Source organism: Protopterus annectens, chromosome 8.part0 (assembly GCF_019279795.1).
Source record: "Protopterus annectens isolate FY-2018-M chromosome 8.part0, PAN1.0, whole genome shotgun sequence".
Lineage (NCBI taxonomy): Eukaryota > Metazoa > Chordata > Ceratodontiformes > Protopteridae > Protopterus > Protopterus annectens.
This window is the reverse complement of record NC_056741.1, coordinates 1,111,782,062-1,111,801,497: the sequence shown is the minus strand read 5'-3', so window position 1 is coordinate 1,111,801,497 and position 19,436 is coordinate 1,111,782,062. Positions and strand designations below refer to the sequence as shown.

At 42.2% G+C, this 19,436-nt stretch overlaps 1 protein-coding gene across 1 annotated transcript in view; it reads left to right on the top strand.

Moving 5' to 3' along the window:
* Positions 1–19,436, top strand: part of UBAP2L (ubiquitin associated protein 2 like) — a gene marked incomplete in the record, with an annotated part of 3,970,948 nt that overhangs the window by 3,290,391 nt on the left and 661,121 nt on the right. The window contains 1 exon segment of the mRNA XM_044080639.1: positions 8,978–9,059. Coding sequence (XP_043936574.1) covers positions 8,978–9,059 — 82 coding nt within the window.

Here is a 19,436-nt window from a genome sequence, read left to right as displayed (position 1 = left end):
TCTCAGAGGTGTTCCTACCAGGGACATCCTAGAAGCTGCAACCTGGAGTTCTGTACATACTTTTACCAAGCATCATCATTTGCAAATTTTCTCTAAATCCAGAGCTGGCTTTGCCACTGCAGTCTTGCAGGACCTTATAGCTGGTCCTAATGCTATCTAAACTCCTCCTCCCAACCATAGCTTTGGGAATCTACCCAAATGTAATGACTGCAACAGTGAAACACGAAGAACATAGAACAGTTGTGTACACTTACCATATGTGTAGATGTTAGAGTGTATTCACTGTTGCAGTCCCGGTTACCCTACCTCCTGCCCCCTAACTTATTTTGGATATTCCTCTGCTTTCCTTTACTATGCTTAAAAGCCTTTTTGTTGTATTTGCTTTTTTGTTGGAGGTATACCTTTGTGTTTTTATGTTTAATTGCTCCCCATTAGGGGGACACCTGACATCTGGGGCAAGAAAAACTGATGTAATGGTGTCGGCTGCATGTTTTATACCTCTGACGACCTGACGTCATGGAAGACGAGACAGCAACTGACGCAAGACCCAAGACTTTATTAATCAGGCCGACTGAGGGCAACCTGGAAGCAGATTACCCAAATGTAATAACTTGCAACAGTGAATACACTTGAACATCTACATTTATGGTAAGTGTACACAACTGTACTTTTCCTTACCTGGGCGATTGGCTCCTTACGGCACCCACAAGGCATCAACTACTTAAGGCTGTTTAGGTTATGTTGTACCTCTTCCATCGCCTGGGAATCACAGTGAATACGGCGAAATCCGGATGACTCCTGTACAAGATATCGCATTCATAGGGACACAGTTAAACACAGTCACACAGATAGCAGCCCTGCCTTCCCAAAAATAATATCCTTGAGACAGCGGGTTCAACTTTTGCTAGACACCCCGACTCCACCAGCTCGACTGGTTCTCATGGCTCTAGGAACCATGTCAGCTGCCATTCTTCTAGTGCCCCTAGCCTGGTTCTTTATGCAAGTTCTCCACTGGACCATAGCAGTGCAATTCTCTATTTTGTGCCATCCGTGGTCAACCCCAACCAGACTCACTAAGATTTGCAGGCCTCTTCTGCAGTGGTGGATCCTTACAGACTATCTCCATCTCAGCAGACCTTTTATTCTTCCCCCTCCTGTGGCCATGGTGACCACGGATGGCTCCCTGTTGGGGTGTGGGCATTTTCAGGGAAAGATGGTCCAAGTCATGTGGTCCACAACAGAGGCCGAATTGCCCATAAGTGTACAGGAGGGCGGTCCTGCTCCCATTGCAAGATTTTCAGGGTGGCCTTCCTCTGGGGAAAGTTGCAATCTTGACAGACTACATGTCGATGGTTTGGTACATCAACAAGCAAGCGGGAACCTGTTGTGCAGGAAAGCCATGAGGGTTTGGGAATGGGCGACTCCTTCAAACCACTTTCTCATTACATCGCATATTCTGGCAGAGTCCAAAGTTCTGTCAGAGAAACTGAGCAGATCGATCTCAACTCCACATGACTGGTCTCTGAATCAATCAGTAGCGAATCAAATATTCAGCCATTTGGGTCCACCTTGCTGCGACCTATTTGCTTCTCCCCTGAACAACAAGAGCAGCAAGTACGTTGCTCTCATCCACCTTGGGGGAGACACCTAAAGATGCTGTAGTCCACGATTGGCCCCTGAGTCTCCTGTATGTTTATCCTGTGATTCCCCTGATACCCAAAGTTCTACAGAAAGCAAATTGGTTGAAGGCCAATCTAATCCTCATTGCCCCTTACTGGCCTCATCAGGCATGGTTTCCCCTTCAGTGATTTTACAAAAGTCCTGGCTAGCTTCCCCAGTCTGCGAAATTATTCTTGCTTCTCCAAAGTTCTCCACCAAGAAAGTATACTGTAGCAAGTGGGAGAGTTTTTCTATTTAAGCTGCATAGAGGAATATTGACCCCCTTTTCTGCTTCAGTCCCAGACATCCTTGTGTGTCTTATCTCACTTTTCCAACACAGAGCTAGTTTTTCCACTATAAAGTCGCAGCTTGCTGCTATCATGAATTTCCATGTAGGGAAGGAGGGTTAACTTTGCTCCACTATTTACACTTATAAGCTATGTCAGGCTTTTATGAAAGGGTTTTTTCATCTCAGTTCTCTGATTAAAGACCCTTTTCCTCCTTGGAATCTTATCTTGGTTCTTCAGGGACTTACCCAGAAGCCTTTCGAACCTGTTAGCTCATGTGAGTTAAAATTTTTGTCCTGGAAGACTGACTTCCTAGCGGCCATTACTTCAGCTAGAAGAGTGTCAGAATTTCAAACTCCGTGTTCTCTGTGGCGCCCATGCACTGGCCCAGCAATCAAGGAGCTTCAATCCTCACCACTAACACTAGTGATGGGTGTCCATATAGGGGAAGGATAATAAGTACACACACAGTAGAGTACAATTTCCCTTAAGAGCACACAGAGATCACAGTCAGTCTGGGGCTGGTTTCTCCCTTTCTCTCCAGGTCCCCAGTAAGACTCCTCACTGACACAGCTATAGGGTCCAGATCTCAGCCTAGTGGGCAAGCTAAAACCTCCAGCACCCTCTCTGTCCAACCAGTGCTTCGTGTCCCTGCCCAAGTAGCTGACACACACACTTTAAGATAATAGTTGTCCACGACCACATAGACACTCTTGGGGAAGGCTGGCACAGGTTTTCCAACTGTGCCCCTTTTACCCAGACTGTACGGTAGTACCACTTGCCACCACCCACTAATATTTATCAGCTACTAAAAAAGCCCTTAACAGGTATCCAATTATTACTGTGCGATATTATTATCCAAATGGTAAGTGCAACTGAACAGTCAAGGCGTATTGGAGTGGCTTGGCCAGTATCACTAAATACATGCAATGTACTCTTAGAGCTTAGATTATCTTTACACAAAACAGCCACAGTTGAAAGTTTTAAAAATATTTAATAATAATAAAACACGACAATATTTCTTACTACACAATGCTAGTCAAGAGTTCAGAGATTACAGAGAAATGCTTAAAATAATACAGTGGAAAAGTTCTGACATCAGTACAGAAAAAAACTAATCTAATCTTCCTAGTTCCTAAGCGAAAACACCATTCTAAAATAAACTTACATATAGAGCATAGGCAGTGCTGGTGAGTTGGATGTTCTCAAGACAAATGCTGAAATGCACTCATTCTTTCTGTCCTTAAATTGATAACACAGTGCCACTGATTCATTTCAGATTACATCATTTCTTTCTGGTTCCCAGGCTAACAGAAACTCAGAACTTAATAGCCCTTTTGATCTTGCAGCTGATCAGGAAGCCAGAGCAATAAAATAAATTATACATGCAAATTCTAGCAATTAACTCTGGTCTCAAAACAATAGCCAGAATTCCTTCATCCAGTCATCTTGGCTCCGAGCCCTGAGATCAAAGACGGTCATGAAATGCTTAACTTCTCAGCTTTCTTGCAGCAGAGTGCACTGTTACATTTTTTTGCAGTTCAACATCCAATACAGTCTTTTCACATTTAAGAGAACAAGCCTGTGGCTTACATTAATATTTACAAATGCCATAATTATCTTCAAAATTCTATCTAGCTAGGCTGGCAGCCTTTACATATATTCACATTCTCAACCACCAGTTATAAATTTCTTCAGAGATAGTTTTGCTTAGACCCAATCCTTCCTTCATACCAAAGGTTGCCTCAGATGCAAACTTTAAGCATACTATTCACTTGTATTTTTCTCCATGTACCATAATAAAGGCAAATACATGCTACATTCCTTGTATGTACACAGACAGTTGCATTTTTAGTGGCACAGAACTAATACACACAGGAAATCTGAACAGTTGTTTATTGGATTTTCTCCAAATAGGTTAGGTCAGGCTTGTATCCAAGGTCACCTTAGCCAAATGAATTATGGATTGTTTCTCTGCAATTTATTCTCAGCAAGGCAAGCAACTCCCTCATCCAGTTAGAGTCCACTCTACCAAGTCGATGTCTACTTCATCGTCCTTCTCTGCAAGACCTTTAAATGATGAAATTTGCGTTGCAGCTACTTGGTCTACAGCTCGTACATTTGTATCTCACTACAAGTTGGACATTATTTCCAGGAACAGAGCATCCTTTGGTTCCGTGGTGCTCAGGCATTTGAGGTCCTCCAATGGTTTGTGTAGCTGGGGACTCTAACCCATTCGTGATGCATAATGAAATGGACATCATCAGATTAGAAGTTAATTACTCACCATAGCTTGACATCTGTGTTGTCCAGTTTCATTATGCATTGCATCCCACCCTCCTTCCCCCTTCCTGTTACAGCTGAGAGCAATATGGAGGCTAAATGAACCCACTGGTTCCTAGTTTGGCTGCTTTCTTTGTCTAGCTGTATTGTTCTACCTTTAGGAAGGGGCAGCAAACTCAATCTGAGAGTTTGAAGAGGAGGTAGGCATTATAGGAGAGGGAGGAGTTTCAGACTCTGATCGTATGTGTGGAAGAAATGGCCAAGTCTGATCCGAAGATCCCATTGTGATGCATAATGAAATTGGACAACACAGATGCCAAGTTATGATGAGTACATAACTTCTATTTCATGTGGTTAAATACCAGGAGACCCTGTTCGATCAGATGAAACAAAAGGTAGAGGGGATGGAGAGTAAGGTGTCCAGAAAGAGTTGCTGGATTTATGCAGTGCCATCTCTCTGCTTACCAAGAACTCTCCCAAGCATGGCTTTGATGCCTTGTAAGCATCAAGCAGGGCAGCTGCTTCAAGTAAAGTAATTAGGAGACATGCGTGGCTAAGAAAACAGTCTCTGCCAGAGCATGTTAAAGCAGAAATTCTTAATGCCCCCTAAACAAGAATTTCCTCACTGAACTCCAAACCCAAACTGTATTCAAGAAACTGTAGGGAAGAGGCAAAGACAATGCAGAGACAGACTTTCTGCAGGTCCCCCCAGCTAGGTTCAGTAAGAGCTGCCTCGCAAAGACATGATCTTTTCCAGCATCTCAGAGTAAAGCTAAGAGCACTAAGACCAGAAAGTAAAAATTTACAAGAAAATGGCAAGCCAACCCCAAGTTCAGGCCTGGTGGGGTCCCAACCATGGGACCCAACAGGGAGCAGTTTTGATTCAAAAATGTGCCTCCTTGTTCCCACCCCAAAAAATTTCACTTGTTTAAATTCTTTCAAGACTATAAAGTGTATATGTACTTATTGTTTGTTTAACCGAATGAGCATCACATCTTCATTATTTTACTTAATTTTTTGTTTTGAGTAAGTGTTCTTAGTCAGTGTTATGGGATGTGCTGCAGTCTTAGGTGCTCTGCTATTGTAGTTGTCTTTTTTTTTTTTTTGTCAAACCCCTTTATTGAATTATCACTTGTGACATAAGCAAATTTACATTCATGTAAAAGTAATCAAACTGTATTAACATAAACATTATACTTCACATATATTGCTATATATCGTATAACCTAAGCAACATTACATACATTATTCAATTCCTGCCTTTTTTTTAAACAAGAAACATCTTTAGTAAACCATCACTTATTACATAGGTATTCATGCATTTACATAAATGAAAGCAAACCACACCGATACAATCCTAGTTGCAAGCATTTTACATCACAAACCATACTGACACACTGCCAGTTGCAAATATTATACATCACTTGTAATCTACCCAATCTTTCTCACTCAAACATTAAATAGCTCATTTAAGTCCTTCCACCTTTTATATTCCCACTTTTTCCTGTGTAGTTTGCTCCTACTCTTTTCTAAAGATCTCAATTCCATTTGTTTTATCTCTGTTATGATATTCACTACTTCTGGTATAGTTGGCTTATATTTTGATTTCCATTTTCTGGTAATCGCTTTTTTTTGGCAGCCACCATTATAAGACACAGCAAGGCTTTACCCATGTCTAAGCAGTTCCGATTTTGTATCATAGCTCATAAAAATTATCTCCCTTTTTAAACCAGTCTGCCCACCCAGCATCTCTGACAGTGCATCCCACAGGGAATCCTTAAAATCCACCAACTCACCGCACTCCCAGAAAATGTTTCCAGTTACCTCTTTCTTCCCCCTCATACCTCCAACATTTGCTGTTTTCTGCCTGAGGAAAAATTCTATGAAGCCTACTTGGAGTATAAAAATATTGATCTAAAAATTTCCAGGCAAAAATCCTAAATCTTCTAGATTTTGTTGCTTATTTGGGACACGCACACATATTCTCCCATTGTTTCTTTGTGAATTGTTTATCCAATCTCTCTTCCCAATCATTTCTAATCTCCTCTGATTCTTATAGTTATCATGCAGTATTTTATATGCTTTACTAATTATTTATTTTTTAATAGCAGCTTCTGTTCCAGAGTCTCTTAAAAACTCTACCAGTGCTGGTCTTTCATTTAGGACCCATCTATTTCTTTTCTTTGCCTGTACTCTATCAATCCCTGATAAGGGAAGACAATCTCTAACCTGCAGTCCAAATAAATTCTTGGTGTCTTCCCATTCTGTCAGCATTCCCTCTCTAGTTATTTGCTCCCACTACCATAGTTCCTTTCCATTTTTCTCCAATAAATTCCAGCCCCACTTGCCTGTTGTCTGCATCCCTAATTACAATCATCCTTTTCAGCAGAATCTCCTTTCTCCATTCCTGTGTTGGTTTAGTTCTTAGAATACTTTCTGCTACTTTATGGATGTAATATTCTGTATGATTGTTGTTCTTAAAGGCCTGCATCCAAAATCCCAGTCTCTCCTTGTTTCTTGGGCCCCCCCCCCATTTCATAATTATCCCTTTCCACTTTGAATTATAGTTTTCTGCTTGTGCTGTGTCTTAACTGTGTAGCTCTGAAATACACCTTCAAACTAGGTAATCGCAATATGCCCTGTTGTACTGGAATAATCGGGGCGGCCTCTGTGGTGCAGCGGTTAGCGTTGCCGCCTCACAGCAAGAGGTTCTCAGGTTCACTCCTCGGCTAGGGTGCCTTCTGTGCGGAGTCTGCATGTCCTCCCTGTGGTCACTTGAGTTTCCTCCAGGTGCTTCAGTTTCCTCCCACATCCCAAAGACATATGCTGTAGGTGGATTGGACACTCTAAATTGGCCTTGGGTATGAGTGCGTGTGTGTGCCTTCTGTGGAAGGTTGGGCGCCGGGCTGACATCTCGACACTATAAAACTCCACTGCCAATCATGAGCGGTCAGGTGAACCGCTGTGGTGACCCCTGACCAGGAAAAGGCAAAAGAAGTAGTAGTACTGGAATAATCAGCTTATCCCACTTGACTCTTGCCATCTTCCCCTCCCGGATAAAGTCCTTCAGCTCTTTATTAATTGCTATCCACAATGGTTCATAAAAATATGCCTGATCTGTGTATAATGCTAAAGGGACTTAAAACATTTTAACTGTTTGTATCTTACTGTCCATATCCATATAACAAAACTCCCATTTTCTCAGTTTTTGTATTATCTTTTGTTTAGTCACTTTCCACATATCCTTAGCTGCCACACTAGAATCTTTTTTAATCCATACTCCTAAATACTTCATTTTATCATGTCCCCATAAATATGGATATTCTTAAACCATTTCATGTGTGGGTACATAATTTACCTCTATTGCCTTTGTTTTAGCTTCATTAATTTTGTATCCCAAAAAGATTTGAAACTGTCTCAAAATGTTCCACACAACGGTAATGTCTTTTTCTGGTTGTGTCAGGTGTAAAATATCTGCAAATACAGCCAGCTTTTCTTGACTGCCATACCAATTATATCCTTGGAATTTCTGAGTCCCTTATTTTCTTTTCCAGTGGTTCTAAATATAATGCAAGTAGTAAAGGGGAAAGAGAACACCCCTGTCTGGTTTCTCTACCCAAGCAGAAATCATCAGAGAGGACCCCACCCACTTCAATTTTCACTTCCAATCCCTCATATATCCTCCTAATCAGCCTTATGATTTTTTTTTTCAGGAAATGCAAATGCTTCCATTGCCCTGCTCATAAGGTTGCAGCTTACTCTCTCAAATCCTTTCTATACATCAAGACCCATCAACAACAAGGGTATTTTCTTAACATTCTGTTTCCCTCTGGAAAGTCAGTGTTCTGTTAATGTTGTCAGATGTTTGCCTACCTTCCACAAACCACATTGATCCATATCTATCAGTTTTGGCATTACTTTTGCCATTGGTGGTGGTGTTATCTTAGCATGCACTGGCACTTGGCATACATGCCTGACAGCAAGGATGTTGCGAAAAAAATGTCCAAATCTGATTGGCAGAAGAAGAAATCACAACTAATTCTTTAAGAATCTGTGTTCTTTATCCATTGGTTTATGTATTTAAAAGGGTGGTCTTTTTTTAACTTCTCTTAAGATGTCACACACAAACACTGCCTTAGCATCCAGCAGTTTGTCAGTGTTCCCAGCCACATTTGTTTCCTTTCTTCTAAGGGTGCCATAACTCAACCAGAGTAATGTAGTTAGCCTGTGGAAGGCATATGCTGGGAAATTTTCAGTAGCATTTGTTTGGACATCAACCACAGCTTAGGTCACGTATTTCTTTTAATTGTTGCATAGAAGATGCCCTTAAGGCTTTTTCCCTGCCACAAAACAATGCTTAATATGGAAGCCAAAATCTGTGGTAGCAAAAATAATTATTTTCTCTTGCCATTAGATAGATGTAGTGGTGTGGAAGAGACTAATACCTTTCCTTGTTCTTTAAGGATTGGTTTCATAAAAATGCTATGAGGCCAGAGTAGACCCCAAGCCCATATTGCCCTGTTTGTTTAGCAAATCACAAGCTTCTGGGGGCTCCACTTATGGCTTTTTATTACTGTACTGTTTTTTTGTTTTTTTAATTGCTTTAGCCAGTTGCTTCTGCGTAGTTCTGGTATTCCAGCTCTTTATGTCTAAGGTGGTGTAAAAACTGTGTGATCATCAAGTACATCATTTTATTTTATATGAAATAACCTTCTAGTCACTGCAGATTGTGTTTTATTTTTTTTCAGGATTATTATAGCATTCCATTTCCTACACCCACAACACAGTTGACTGGAAGAGATGGAAGCCTTACTAGTAATCCTTATTCTGGTAAGACTGTGTTTAGATTTTTTGTATTCACTGATAAAATGTTTTTTTTACATCTGATACAGCTCTGCTTTAATTAGCTGTTTAACTTCATGTCACTTTCTACCACTAACTTCATATGTGATGTAGACTGAGTGAGCTGAAGTAGAAAAGACCATCTCTGGGAATCAATGATGCCTACACTAAGTGTACACCGTTCTGAGTAAACAGACAACACAGACATAACTCACACCTTCCTCCTAATTTTAGTTTTCCTACTGATATTCTTGCAACTTTAAATATTGATAGGGATTCATAAAGTGGATACCACAAAGTGTAGACTACATGTCCACTTAGTTTTGTCTTTCTGAGTGACTAGAAAGCCCAAAAAACGGGATAAGAATGTTCTTGAATACATATCGTGTACACTTTGAATCTGGCCCCATGTTTGTTACACCTCTTTGAATATTTTGTTGTTTTTCTTGTTGCATTGTTTTTAAATGTTTCTTACTCTGATGGTATTGCACATGCCTTTACTTGAAAGGAAGAAGTCGTATATACAAGGTTTGAGAATTTTAAAATTATAATGCATCTTATGGCCTTCCAGTGTCACCTACAGCACAAGTACTGTATCTACATGGGGTTCTAAGCACTTTGCACTACAAGTAGAACAGAACCAGCTGACGAGCCGTCTTGTTGCAGTTCAGTAGGCATTTTCCATTAGCCATACCTTCCAGTGATACAAAAAAGAGGAAGCAGTAGTGTCGTGAGGAGAACAAACCCCCACCTATATGTAATAATCCTTCAGACACCCGCCTACAGTAGTGTCACCACTGGTGCTTTTGTGCCACCCAAGTATGTCCTTGTACCCTCTTCCCTGCAGGAGGTAATCACACTCAACCTTGTGTACCCCCCTACCACTGGGTCCAGTTATAACGGGCAACCTTAACCACTAATGAAACTCTGGTCCCTTGGGTCATAACCAGGGCTTTATTGCTGTATGCCAGTAGAGATGGCCTTAAGATTATGTAATTGGGGATATATGGAAGAGTTGTTTACTAACTTGTCAAAATAAGTCACTATTTTTCTGCATAGTAGTATTCAAATGAATTGTGCTGCCCATGCTGTATTGCAAAAGAAAAAAATGTAGCCATGCATTTACATATATTTTATCACATATGCTTCATTCTTCTTTTTTTCTGTGAATGTCATTTTTCTCGTTAGTTTTACATAGGTTCATAGACGTTTACTAGGCTAATGACCACAAGGGCCTTATTAAGCCTAGCCATGCATCCCAAATCTCTCTAACAAGTTCTGGTACCGTTGGTAAGTGTAAGGGCTTGGGAGATGAAATATTTACAAGCAGGAGCCTGGGAGGTTAAACATTTACAAGGTTCCCTGTATCCATTAGAGATATAGGTGCCAAACTAGGGATGAATTTCCTATTCCCCATCCATTTGTCAAAGTTGCAGTTGAATTGGGTTAGGTAGGACCTCTGCTTCACATGGATGGGGGAACCTGTTCCAGAAATGGGGTAGTCACTGGGATACATACCTGTCTCACCAGCAGGTCCTATTTATATCACAGACAAAGTTTAAGTCTTTAGAATGGGTAATTCTGGTGCTGTTTGTTTTGTGGATATGCAGGAGGTCCTTCAGAGTGGGGTCTGACAGTGAGTTATATACCAGGCATAGATCTCCCCTCAACAGCCTGTAGGAGACAGAATAAAGAGCTAGGACCTTGAGGCGGTCTGCATAGGACATTTTACTTGCACCCTGCATTCTTTTAGTGAGGAATCTCTGTGGATGTTGTTATTTATGCCTGGTTAGGTGTATACCAAAGGGGCGCATTGTACTCAATGATAGGTTTGATTAATGCCGAATGCAGTGGAACAATGACTTCATTGAACCTAGATGCCATAACTTTGTTTATAAGTTGCACAATATGGAATGATTCCCTTACTACTGTAGACGCATGATGGTCAAAGGCTAGATTACTGTCTGTGTGTCCCTAATTCCCTGACTTCTGGGTCAACACTAAGGGATGTATTGTCAATATGATGGTTACCAAGGGTGGATGACTTCCTGATGGATACTATTAAGCATTTCTTGGCATTTAGTTTTAGTCCATGGCTGTGACACCTGTTGTTTGTCTGTGTCACCCCTTCCTGGAGAACATGTGTGTCAGTGTGGGATTCAGTGACGGTTCCTAATTTGCAATCGTCCACAAATTTAGTCAGCCAGAGACTATTGACATTGGCCTTGACTTCAAAGGCGTAAATGCCAAAAAGGAGCTGTCCAAGGACCGATCCCAGAGGGACTCCACTTGTGACTGGCCTCTTTGTAGAGGTGGACTTCCCAATTCCAACTTCCTGAATCCTGTCCGTGAGCCATTTGGCTATCCACCAGGTGACATACATGTTTTTACCTAACCTCTTGAGTTTGTCAACAATGTCCGAGTGGGGTATTGTTTCATATGCCTTGACCAGGTGAGGGTGGGCAGTGTGAACCATTTTGTCCTCATTCATTGCTTTGCCAGGTTGAGTAGGTATGACCTGCCCTTAATGAAACCAAATTGGGTTGGGTCCCACTGTCTGGAGGTTTATTATATCATTATTTTTCCTTTCCATGGCTTTACATACAAGACTAGTTAGACTTAAAGGGTTTGTAATTGTCCTGCCTTTGTGCAGAGGGATGACTGTTGCTGTTCTCCATTCATGAGGCCCAAAGCCTATTTGGAGGCTACAGTTAAATAGCAATTCCAGGTCATGTTTCATTCTATTCAGAAGGTATTCTGGTATGTCTGGGCTCATTGTTGCAGTGTTCTTGGCCTTAGAGAGAGAGAGAGAGCATTAAGGACCTGTTCCTAGTGATAGCAGGGGGAGTTATATTTGATGGCATTTCCTGAGAAGTTTGAGGGAGAGAGAGGGGTAACGTTAGAGTTGAATTTATCGGCCAGTTTGCTGTATCTTCTGGCTCAGTATAGGTGGCTTCATTTACAATAAGCTGCTCTGTACACAACTGTGTATTGCCTTTGAGGTTGCGGACATAGCTAAAGAATGCCTTGTGGATGTTCATTGTGTTTCACTATTTCATTACACTTGGGTTATCCTGCCGTCAGGCGGTCCCGCAGTCGGCCAGAGTTCCAAAGTCTTGGTCCGGCGTCAGTTGCTGTCGCTTCTTCCCTGACGTCAGTGCGCCAGGATATATAAGATGCAGCCAACGCCATTTTCTTCAGTCTTTCTTGCCGTGCAGTGCCCGAAGCAAAAGCAGTTCGCAAGTGCCGGTTGTCCGACTCCTGAGATTTTTAAATTCTAATTTCAGAACCGAAGTCTTCAATAAAGCTAAGTACCCCACTGGGGAAACTTTTTCTTGCCTCAGACCGATGTCAGTAAAAGTTAATAATTGCATTTCTTGTGGGAAGCAAATACCTCATAAGGATTTTCATTCTTACTGTATTCCATGCCTAGGCCCAGACCACGACGTCACTAGTTGTCGGTTTTGTGCTAGATTTAACAAGCGCACTATTAAACGTTGGTTTGATTTTGCATGCCATTATTTTGGCCGAAGGTTCAATTATACAATGCCGTCGGAACAACCGACGACCGGAATACATAAAAAACACAAAGACAAAGAATAAGGACAGGCATCCGAGGTCCAAAACTGACGATGAAGCCTCTTCTAGGCCAGTCGCCGTTTCTCAGTGAGGCACTTTCGCAGTCCCTGACACCCGCTACCTCAGAGCTACAGCCCGCCTCCAACTCCCACGTGAAGATTACTAGGCCTCTGGAAACTCAAGGTATTGGGCCTATGGAAATTAACCCCTCAGATGGGACCGGAGCCGCTGAGCAGGCATCTGCTTCTGAGGGTGTTTTCAGACCTTCACAGCTTACCATCAAAACAACAACCAAGTCTAAAACTCCATTAAAGACAAAGAAACAAGTACAGCATTCACCTGGAAAGGCCTCCATGCCTAAAAAACAGATACTCAAAATGGCCGAAGACCTAATTACTCTGATCAGGGGTTCCCACCCCCACCCCCCCACCCCCCTCCTGATAAAAGGCCTAGGCAGGTTACAGACTATGATTCCTCTGACCAGGTTTCCATTTCTTCTGATTCCTCGTCAGACCAGGGATACTCTTTACCCCCCTATGAGGACTCTGATGCTGAAGAATCAATCCCTTCAGCCTCTCCTCCTGAGGATTACTCTTTTGGGGAAACTTTACATACCATGAGGGAGCATTTCCATTGGGAGAGCCAGGATTATTCAGAATCCAAGAAAAGGCTCAGAGATTTTCTTTTATTGCCTCAGCACAGGCCCCTTGCTATTCCGCCTGTGTTAGATATTGTGGATGATGTGTTCTCTGAATCCAGTTTAACCCCTGATTCTTTGCCCCCAGCACCAGTCAAGCCAGATAGGTACTACAGAGTCCCTGACTCTCACAAATTTCTTTATAAAAACCCTGTTGCTGACCTAGAATCTATTTCCCAGGGTCCCAAAGGGGTAAAGGGTTCCACTGCTAAAAATCCAGTTCCTCTGACAGGGATTCTAGAGCATTAGACAGATGGGGGAAGAAAGTTTACACTTCTGCAACTTTAGCAGTAAGGGCTTTAAATTGCCAGTTCCACATGCTTAAATACCAACAATATTTAATGTCTCTGTTAAAACAGAAAATGCTTACAAGCTCAAAGTCCTGACTATAAGGAAATGCAGGATTTATTGCATGCAGCTGAACAAGTGGGAAAACATACTCTGCAATGTGGTTTTGATTCATTAGAGGCTTCTTGTAGAGCCGCAGTTACTGGATCTGTGATTCGAAGGTATGCTTGGTTAAAAGAACAAGGTTTACCTGATCATGTTAAGGCAAAATTATTGGATGTTCCTTTACAGCATGATACCTTGTTTGGTGTTAAGGCAGAAGAGGTATTAAAGAAAATGGAGGATAAGGCAAAATCTATGCAAACAGTGAAGGATTTCTTACAGGTACAGCCACCTCGATTTTGCAGAAATTGGCCTTCTAAAAATTGGTCCTTTCCAGTGTCAGACAGACCACAAAGAGGCAGATAGAGACGCCCAAGAGGCAGATCTCAGCCCCAAAGCTCTTACAGACCACAACAGTGGGGTGCTTCAACCCCAAAAGGAGGAGAAGACAAGTCACAACCTTATAGGAAACAGTCCCAATGACTTCCCCCTTCACATGCCAAGCACTTACCTTTTGGCAACTCCCTTAGGGGGAAAACTAGCTCTTTTTTCACAAAATTGACATATAATCACCCAAGACAAATGGGTTCTGGATATTGTGTCTCAAGGTTACAGGTTCCACTTTCACACTCTACCAAGGCCAAAAGGAATGCCAGACCTGCCACAAAATCAATGGGCAGAGGCACAAAAACAAATTACAGCCCTCATGGACATGAGAGCTATTCAAAAAGTGCCACAACAGGGACAAGGATTTTACTCAAGACTTTTCTTGGTCCCCAGAAAGGACAAAGCCTGGAGACCCATACTGGACCTCTCTACTCTAAATACTTACCTGGATGTTCCGAAATTCAAAATGTTGACACTACAACAACTTCTTCCCATGCTGGGCAAGAAGGCTTGGCTAGTTACATTGGACCTCAAAGAGGCATACCTGCATGTCCCAATCAGACAAAATTGCAGAAGATACCTCAGATTCTTAGCTGGCACATTACATTACCAATTCTCTGCACTGCCCTTTGGCTTATCTACTGCGCCCAGGGTCTTCACAAAATGCCTGGCACCAGTAATTGCATTTTGCAGACAAAAAGGAATTCAAATATATCCCTGCTTGGACGACTGTCTTATTCAAGCAGAGAGCAAGGACATTCTTCTAAAGCATCTGGCATTTGTAAAAAGATTGCTAATTTGCCTGGGGTACACAGTAAAAGAAAAAAAAGTCAAAACTAGTGCTCTCACAAGAGATAATATTCCTGGGTGCCAGCTTAAATACAACGGCCCAGATGGCTTATCTCACGCCAGACAAGCAAAGACAACTGACTCAGTACTTTCAATTGTTGGCAACAAAAACCCAGCTCCCTGCCAGAAAAGTTCTGCAGGCCTTGGGGTTCATGGCATTCTGCATACTACTAATACCATATGCCAGACTGCATATGAGGAAATTACAATGGTACCTAAAAAGTGTTTGGACTCAACACTGTCACAGATTGGAAACAGTAATACCACTTATTCCCTGCCTGCAACAGGAGTTTCGATAGTGGGCACAGGCATGTCAGCCACAACAAGGGACAGCCTTTCACTTTACCCACAGCCAGGCAGACACTAACAACAGATGCTTCGGATTATGCCTGGGGAGCACACATGGCAGGAAAATGTATTTAAGGCAAGTGGGCCGCAGAACAAATGAATCTTCACATCAATCAAAAAGAGGTGCTAGCTGTACAAAATGCCCTAACAGCTTTCAAGGACCTTCTGCATCCAGGACAACTATTGCTAAAGACGGACAACACCACAGTTATCTGGTACATAAACAAGCAAGGGGACACTCATTCCTATCCCCTCTGCAGACAAGCCATGACTTTGTGGAACACAGCACTGACCTATCAAGTTCATCTGCAAGCACAATTCCTGCCAGGAAAGAAAAATACTCTGGCAGACGACTTAAGCAGAAACATCATGGATCCTCATGAGTGGAAATTAAATCCACAAGTGTTCAGCATGATGACACAAAAATGGGGGTGCCCAGACATAGATCTTTTTGCCTCCCCTCTGAACTGCCAACTACAGAAATTCTGCACAGGGACTTACCACACACAAGCATGGAAAGTGGATGCTCTCTCGTTCAGCTGGAAAACCCTAAATGTTTATGCCTTCCACCACTGCCTCTCCTGTCAAAGGTACTCCTAAAAGCCAGACAAGAAAGGCCAAAAATGATCCTGATTGCCCCAGACTGGCCACGCCAGCACTGGTACCCAATCTTAAAGAACTTGGCTCAAGGCCCAGCATGGATTTTACCTCAAATTCGTCATCTTCTGACGCAACAAAACAATCAGATCCTGCACAGCCAGCTCAAAACCTTAAACCTGGCTGCATGGCAGATTACTTAGCCAAGCAACCAACACCTCTCTCTAAAGCTGTTATGGATGTCATTTTGGAGGTCAGGAGGCCCAGCATCAGGAAATCCTATTCAGAAAAGTGGAAGAGATTCTGCACCTGGAACCAGGCTCAAAGCTTTGACCCTCTTGTTCCTAATATCCCTCAGATATTACAATATTTAACTGAGATGCTGGACAAAGGCCTATCCTTCTCATCCATTAAGATCCACGCCTCTGCCATCTCAGCTCATTACAACATGGATCCTCCTATTTTCTCTCATCCATTATTAAAACAGTACCTCAGAGGGGCTAAAAACATAAGACCGCCCCGGAGAGCACCAACACCAACTTGGGACCTCAACTTTGTCTTGGAAAAACTAACTTTACCTCCTTTTGAGCCAGCCAATTCAGCAGAATTAAAATATGTGTCATGGAAAACTGCTCTGCTTCTGGCAATAACCTCAGCACGAAGAGTCTCAGAGTTACAGGCACTAATGGCAGTGGAACCTTTCATCAGGACAGGGTTTCTTTAAGAACAAACCCTACATTTATGCCAAAGGTGGTATCCAGTGTGGCTCTTAACCAAACTATTCACTTGCCAACATTTTATCCAAATCCCCAGATTAAAGGGGAGAGCCTTCTGCACTCATTGGACATACACAGGCAGTTACGCTTCTACTTGGACAAAACAAAAGCTTTCAGGAAAACTGAGCAATTGTTTGTAGCATATGCTACAGGATCACAGGGAAAGGCTATTTCAAAGCAGACCATTTAAAAGTGGATAGGACACTGTATCCATTTCTGCTACACACAGCATGGAAAAACTGTACTTAGCAACATTAGGCCACATTCCACCAGGGCAACAGCCACTTCAACTGCCTACCTTAGAGGAGTACCTACCAAGGATATTTTGGAAGCTGCAACTTGGAATTCAGTGCACACCTTTACCAAGCATTACCACTTGCCTCTTTACTCTAAATCCAGAGCTGGCTTTGCCACTGCAGTGCTGCAGGGCCTCATAGCCACACTCGAATCCTTATAGACCCAGCCACCCAACCTCAGCTTTGGGATTCAACCCAAGTGTAATGACTGCAGCAGTGAAACATGAACATAGTACAGTTTTGTACCTACCATAAATGTAGATGTTCGAGTGTATTCACTGCTGCAGTCCAGGTTACCCTCCCTCCATCCCCTCTTTCTTAGCTGGGACTTATCTATACCTTTCTACCCTATACAACCTATGTGGTGTATTTGCTTGTAATTGAAGGTATTGTTTTTATTTTTTATGTATGTTTTATTACCAAAATGTATTGCATACCTATTTGGGGGCACCTGACATCTGGGGCAAGAAAAACTGAAGAAAATGGCGTCGGCTGCATCTTATATACCCCTGGTGCACTGACGTCAGGGAAGAAGTGACAGCAACCGATGCCGGACCAAGACTTTGGAACTCTGGCCGACTGCGGGACCGCCTGACAGCAGGATAACCCAAGTGTAATGACTGCAGCAGTGAATACACTTGAACATCTACATTTATGGTAGGTACAAAACTGTACTTTGTCCTTGGCCTGGGAAGGCAACATTTACCTCAAATTTGGTTTTGGTAGACTGTTTTGTCTTCTGAATTGTTGTTTAGTTTGATGAGAGTGCTTTAATCCTGCTTGGTGCTGCACCTTCTAATTTTTGCCATGAGTTTTTTCTTTGTTGTACAGCCTATTGATTTTGTGTTTCTACCAGGGTAGCTTGTTTTTTGAGTTAGCTCTGTACTACTTCCTGGTTAGTCCAGCTGCTTATATGCAGCTATTAATATGTTTGTGTAGGGTTTCTGTGAACAGTTGTGCATAGGCAGCAGTGTTCTCAGGGTTTATGGCCACTTGAAATTTTGCCAGGTTATCACTTAATGGAGTATGTGTGTATGTGTTTTATGACAGAGTTGTGGCTTAAAATTAGCCAGTCTTGTATTGAAATTTTCTTTGATGGATGACTGATTGTGTGCATATTCTGTATAAGTCACAATTTGACATTATTTTCTTTAAAGGCTCACATTCAGGGGTGTCCATGTGCATAGCATGCCAGCTGTGTAATTTTCTCATGGACCTGCTAGTTCTTTTTTTCTTCTCACTGTATTTAGGATCATCTTCAGGGTGGGTCCCTGTTAATGGTAAACTGTAACATTTGGATTATATCCTGGGTTACCTTTTATCATACTGAAGTTATAGGTATGCATGAAGCTTTTTTTAAATCTTGCATTGCTGCAGATATTCTTCAGTTATTCTTGCCTTTGACGAGTGTCACACTTTTCCCTCCCACCTTACATTTCTTTTGCACAAATAGTTAAATTGCATCCTTTAGGAGCTCTATTTTTTTCTTTTCTTTTCAGAGTAGTTTAGCTGCTTCTGTCCGGTTGTTAGCAATGGCTACCTTGATCATAAATACAGCTGTGGAAGGCAAGTAGCATTTTAAGGCTTTCACATCTAGAGTTTTTTTTTTTTCTGTTTAGGTCTTGGTCACAACTCTGAATAATGTGAGCATTGCGGATACTTCAGACATGGTACAGAAATGTCGACAGAAGGCCTTGCAGTCCTTTGCTGCTGAGAAAAGGTTTATGTCTTTAGGGAAAATACAAATAAATGTCATGAGGAGACTGAATTTTTAGAAAAGTAAGATGTCTTATTCAGAAAAGAGCAGAGAACCTTAAGAAGGTATTCATGGATTTTGGAATTACTCTTTCCAGAGGTTGGAACATCTGCTGTACTGACTACAGGTTCATGGGATACAGGGGGGGGGCTTGACCCCCAATGTTGCCAAACTTGCGTTTAAGCAGAAGGTTGTGTTGATACCAGCCAAGACAGCGAAATCTGTTGTCCCTGAAATTATATTAGAAGTTAGGAGCATAAGCCTTAGGTCTCTGTGGGATTAGAGTTTTTTATGTTGTATAGCTATCCCAAGCAACCTCCCCCCCCCCCCCAAAAAAAAAAAAAGTACTCGTCTTGGCAAGCCCTCTGTAGCCTTTCATTATTTATTGAATATAAGTTGAAATTGGATCCTGCAATGTTAACCGTCTCATCTTCTCAGGTACAGCAAACATCTTCTGTTCCAGCAGTTAATTTACCTTTCGGTACAGAAGGGAGGTTGTTCTAGACTAGAGGATGTTCTTCATTCCACATTGCTGCAGTCCTAACTATTGGGTAGTCCGCTGTCCCGTCGGCCCGAATACCAAAGTATATGGCTGACGTCGGTCAGGGCGCATTAGACTGACGTCAGTACGTCAGGGTACTAATGCGCATGACCGACGTCATATCCTCAGTCTTTTTTGCCGCATGGTCC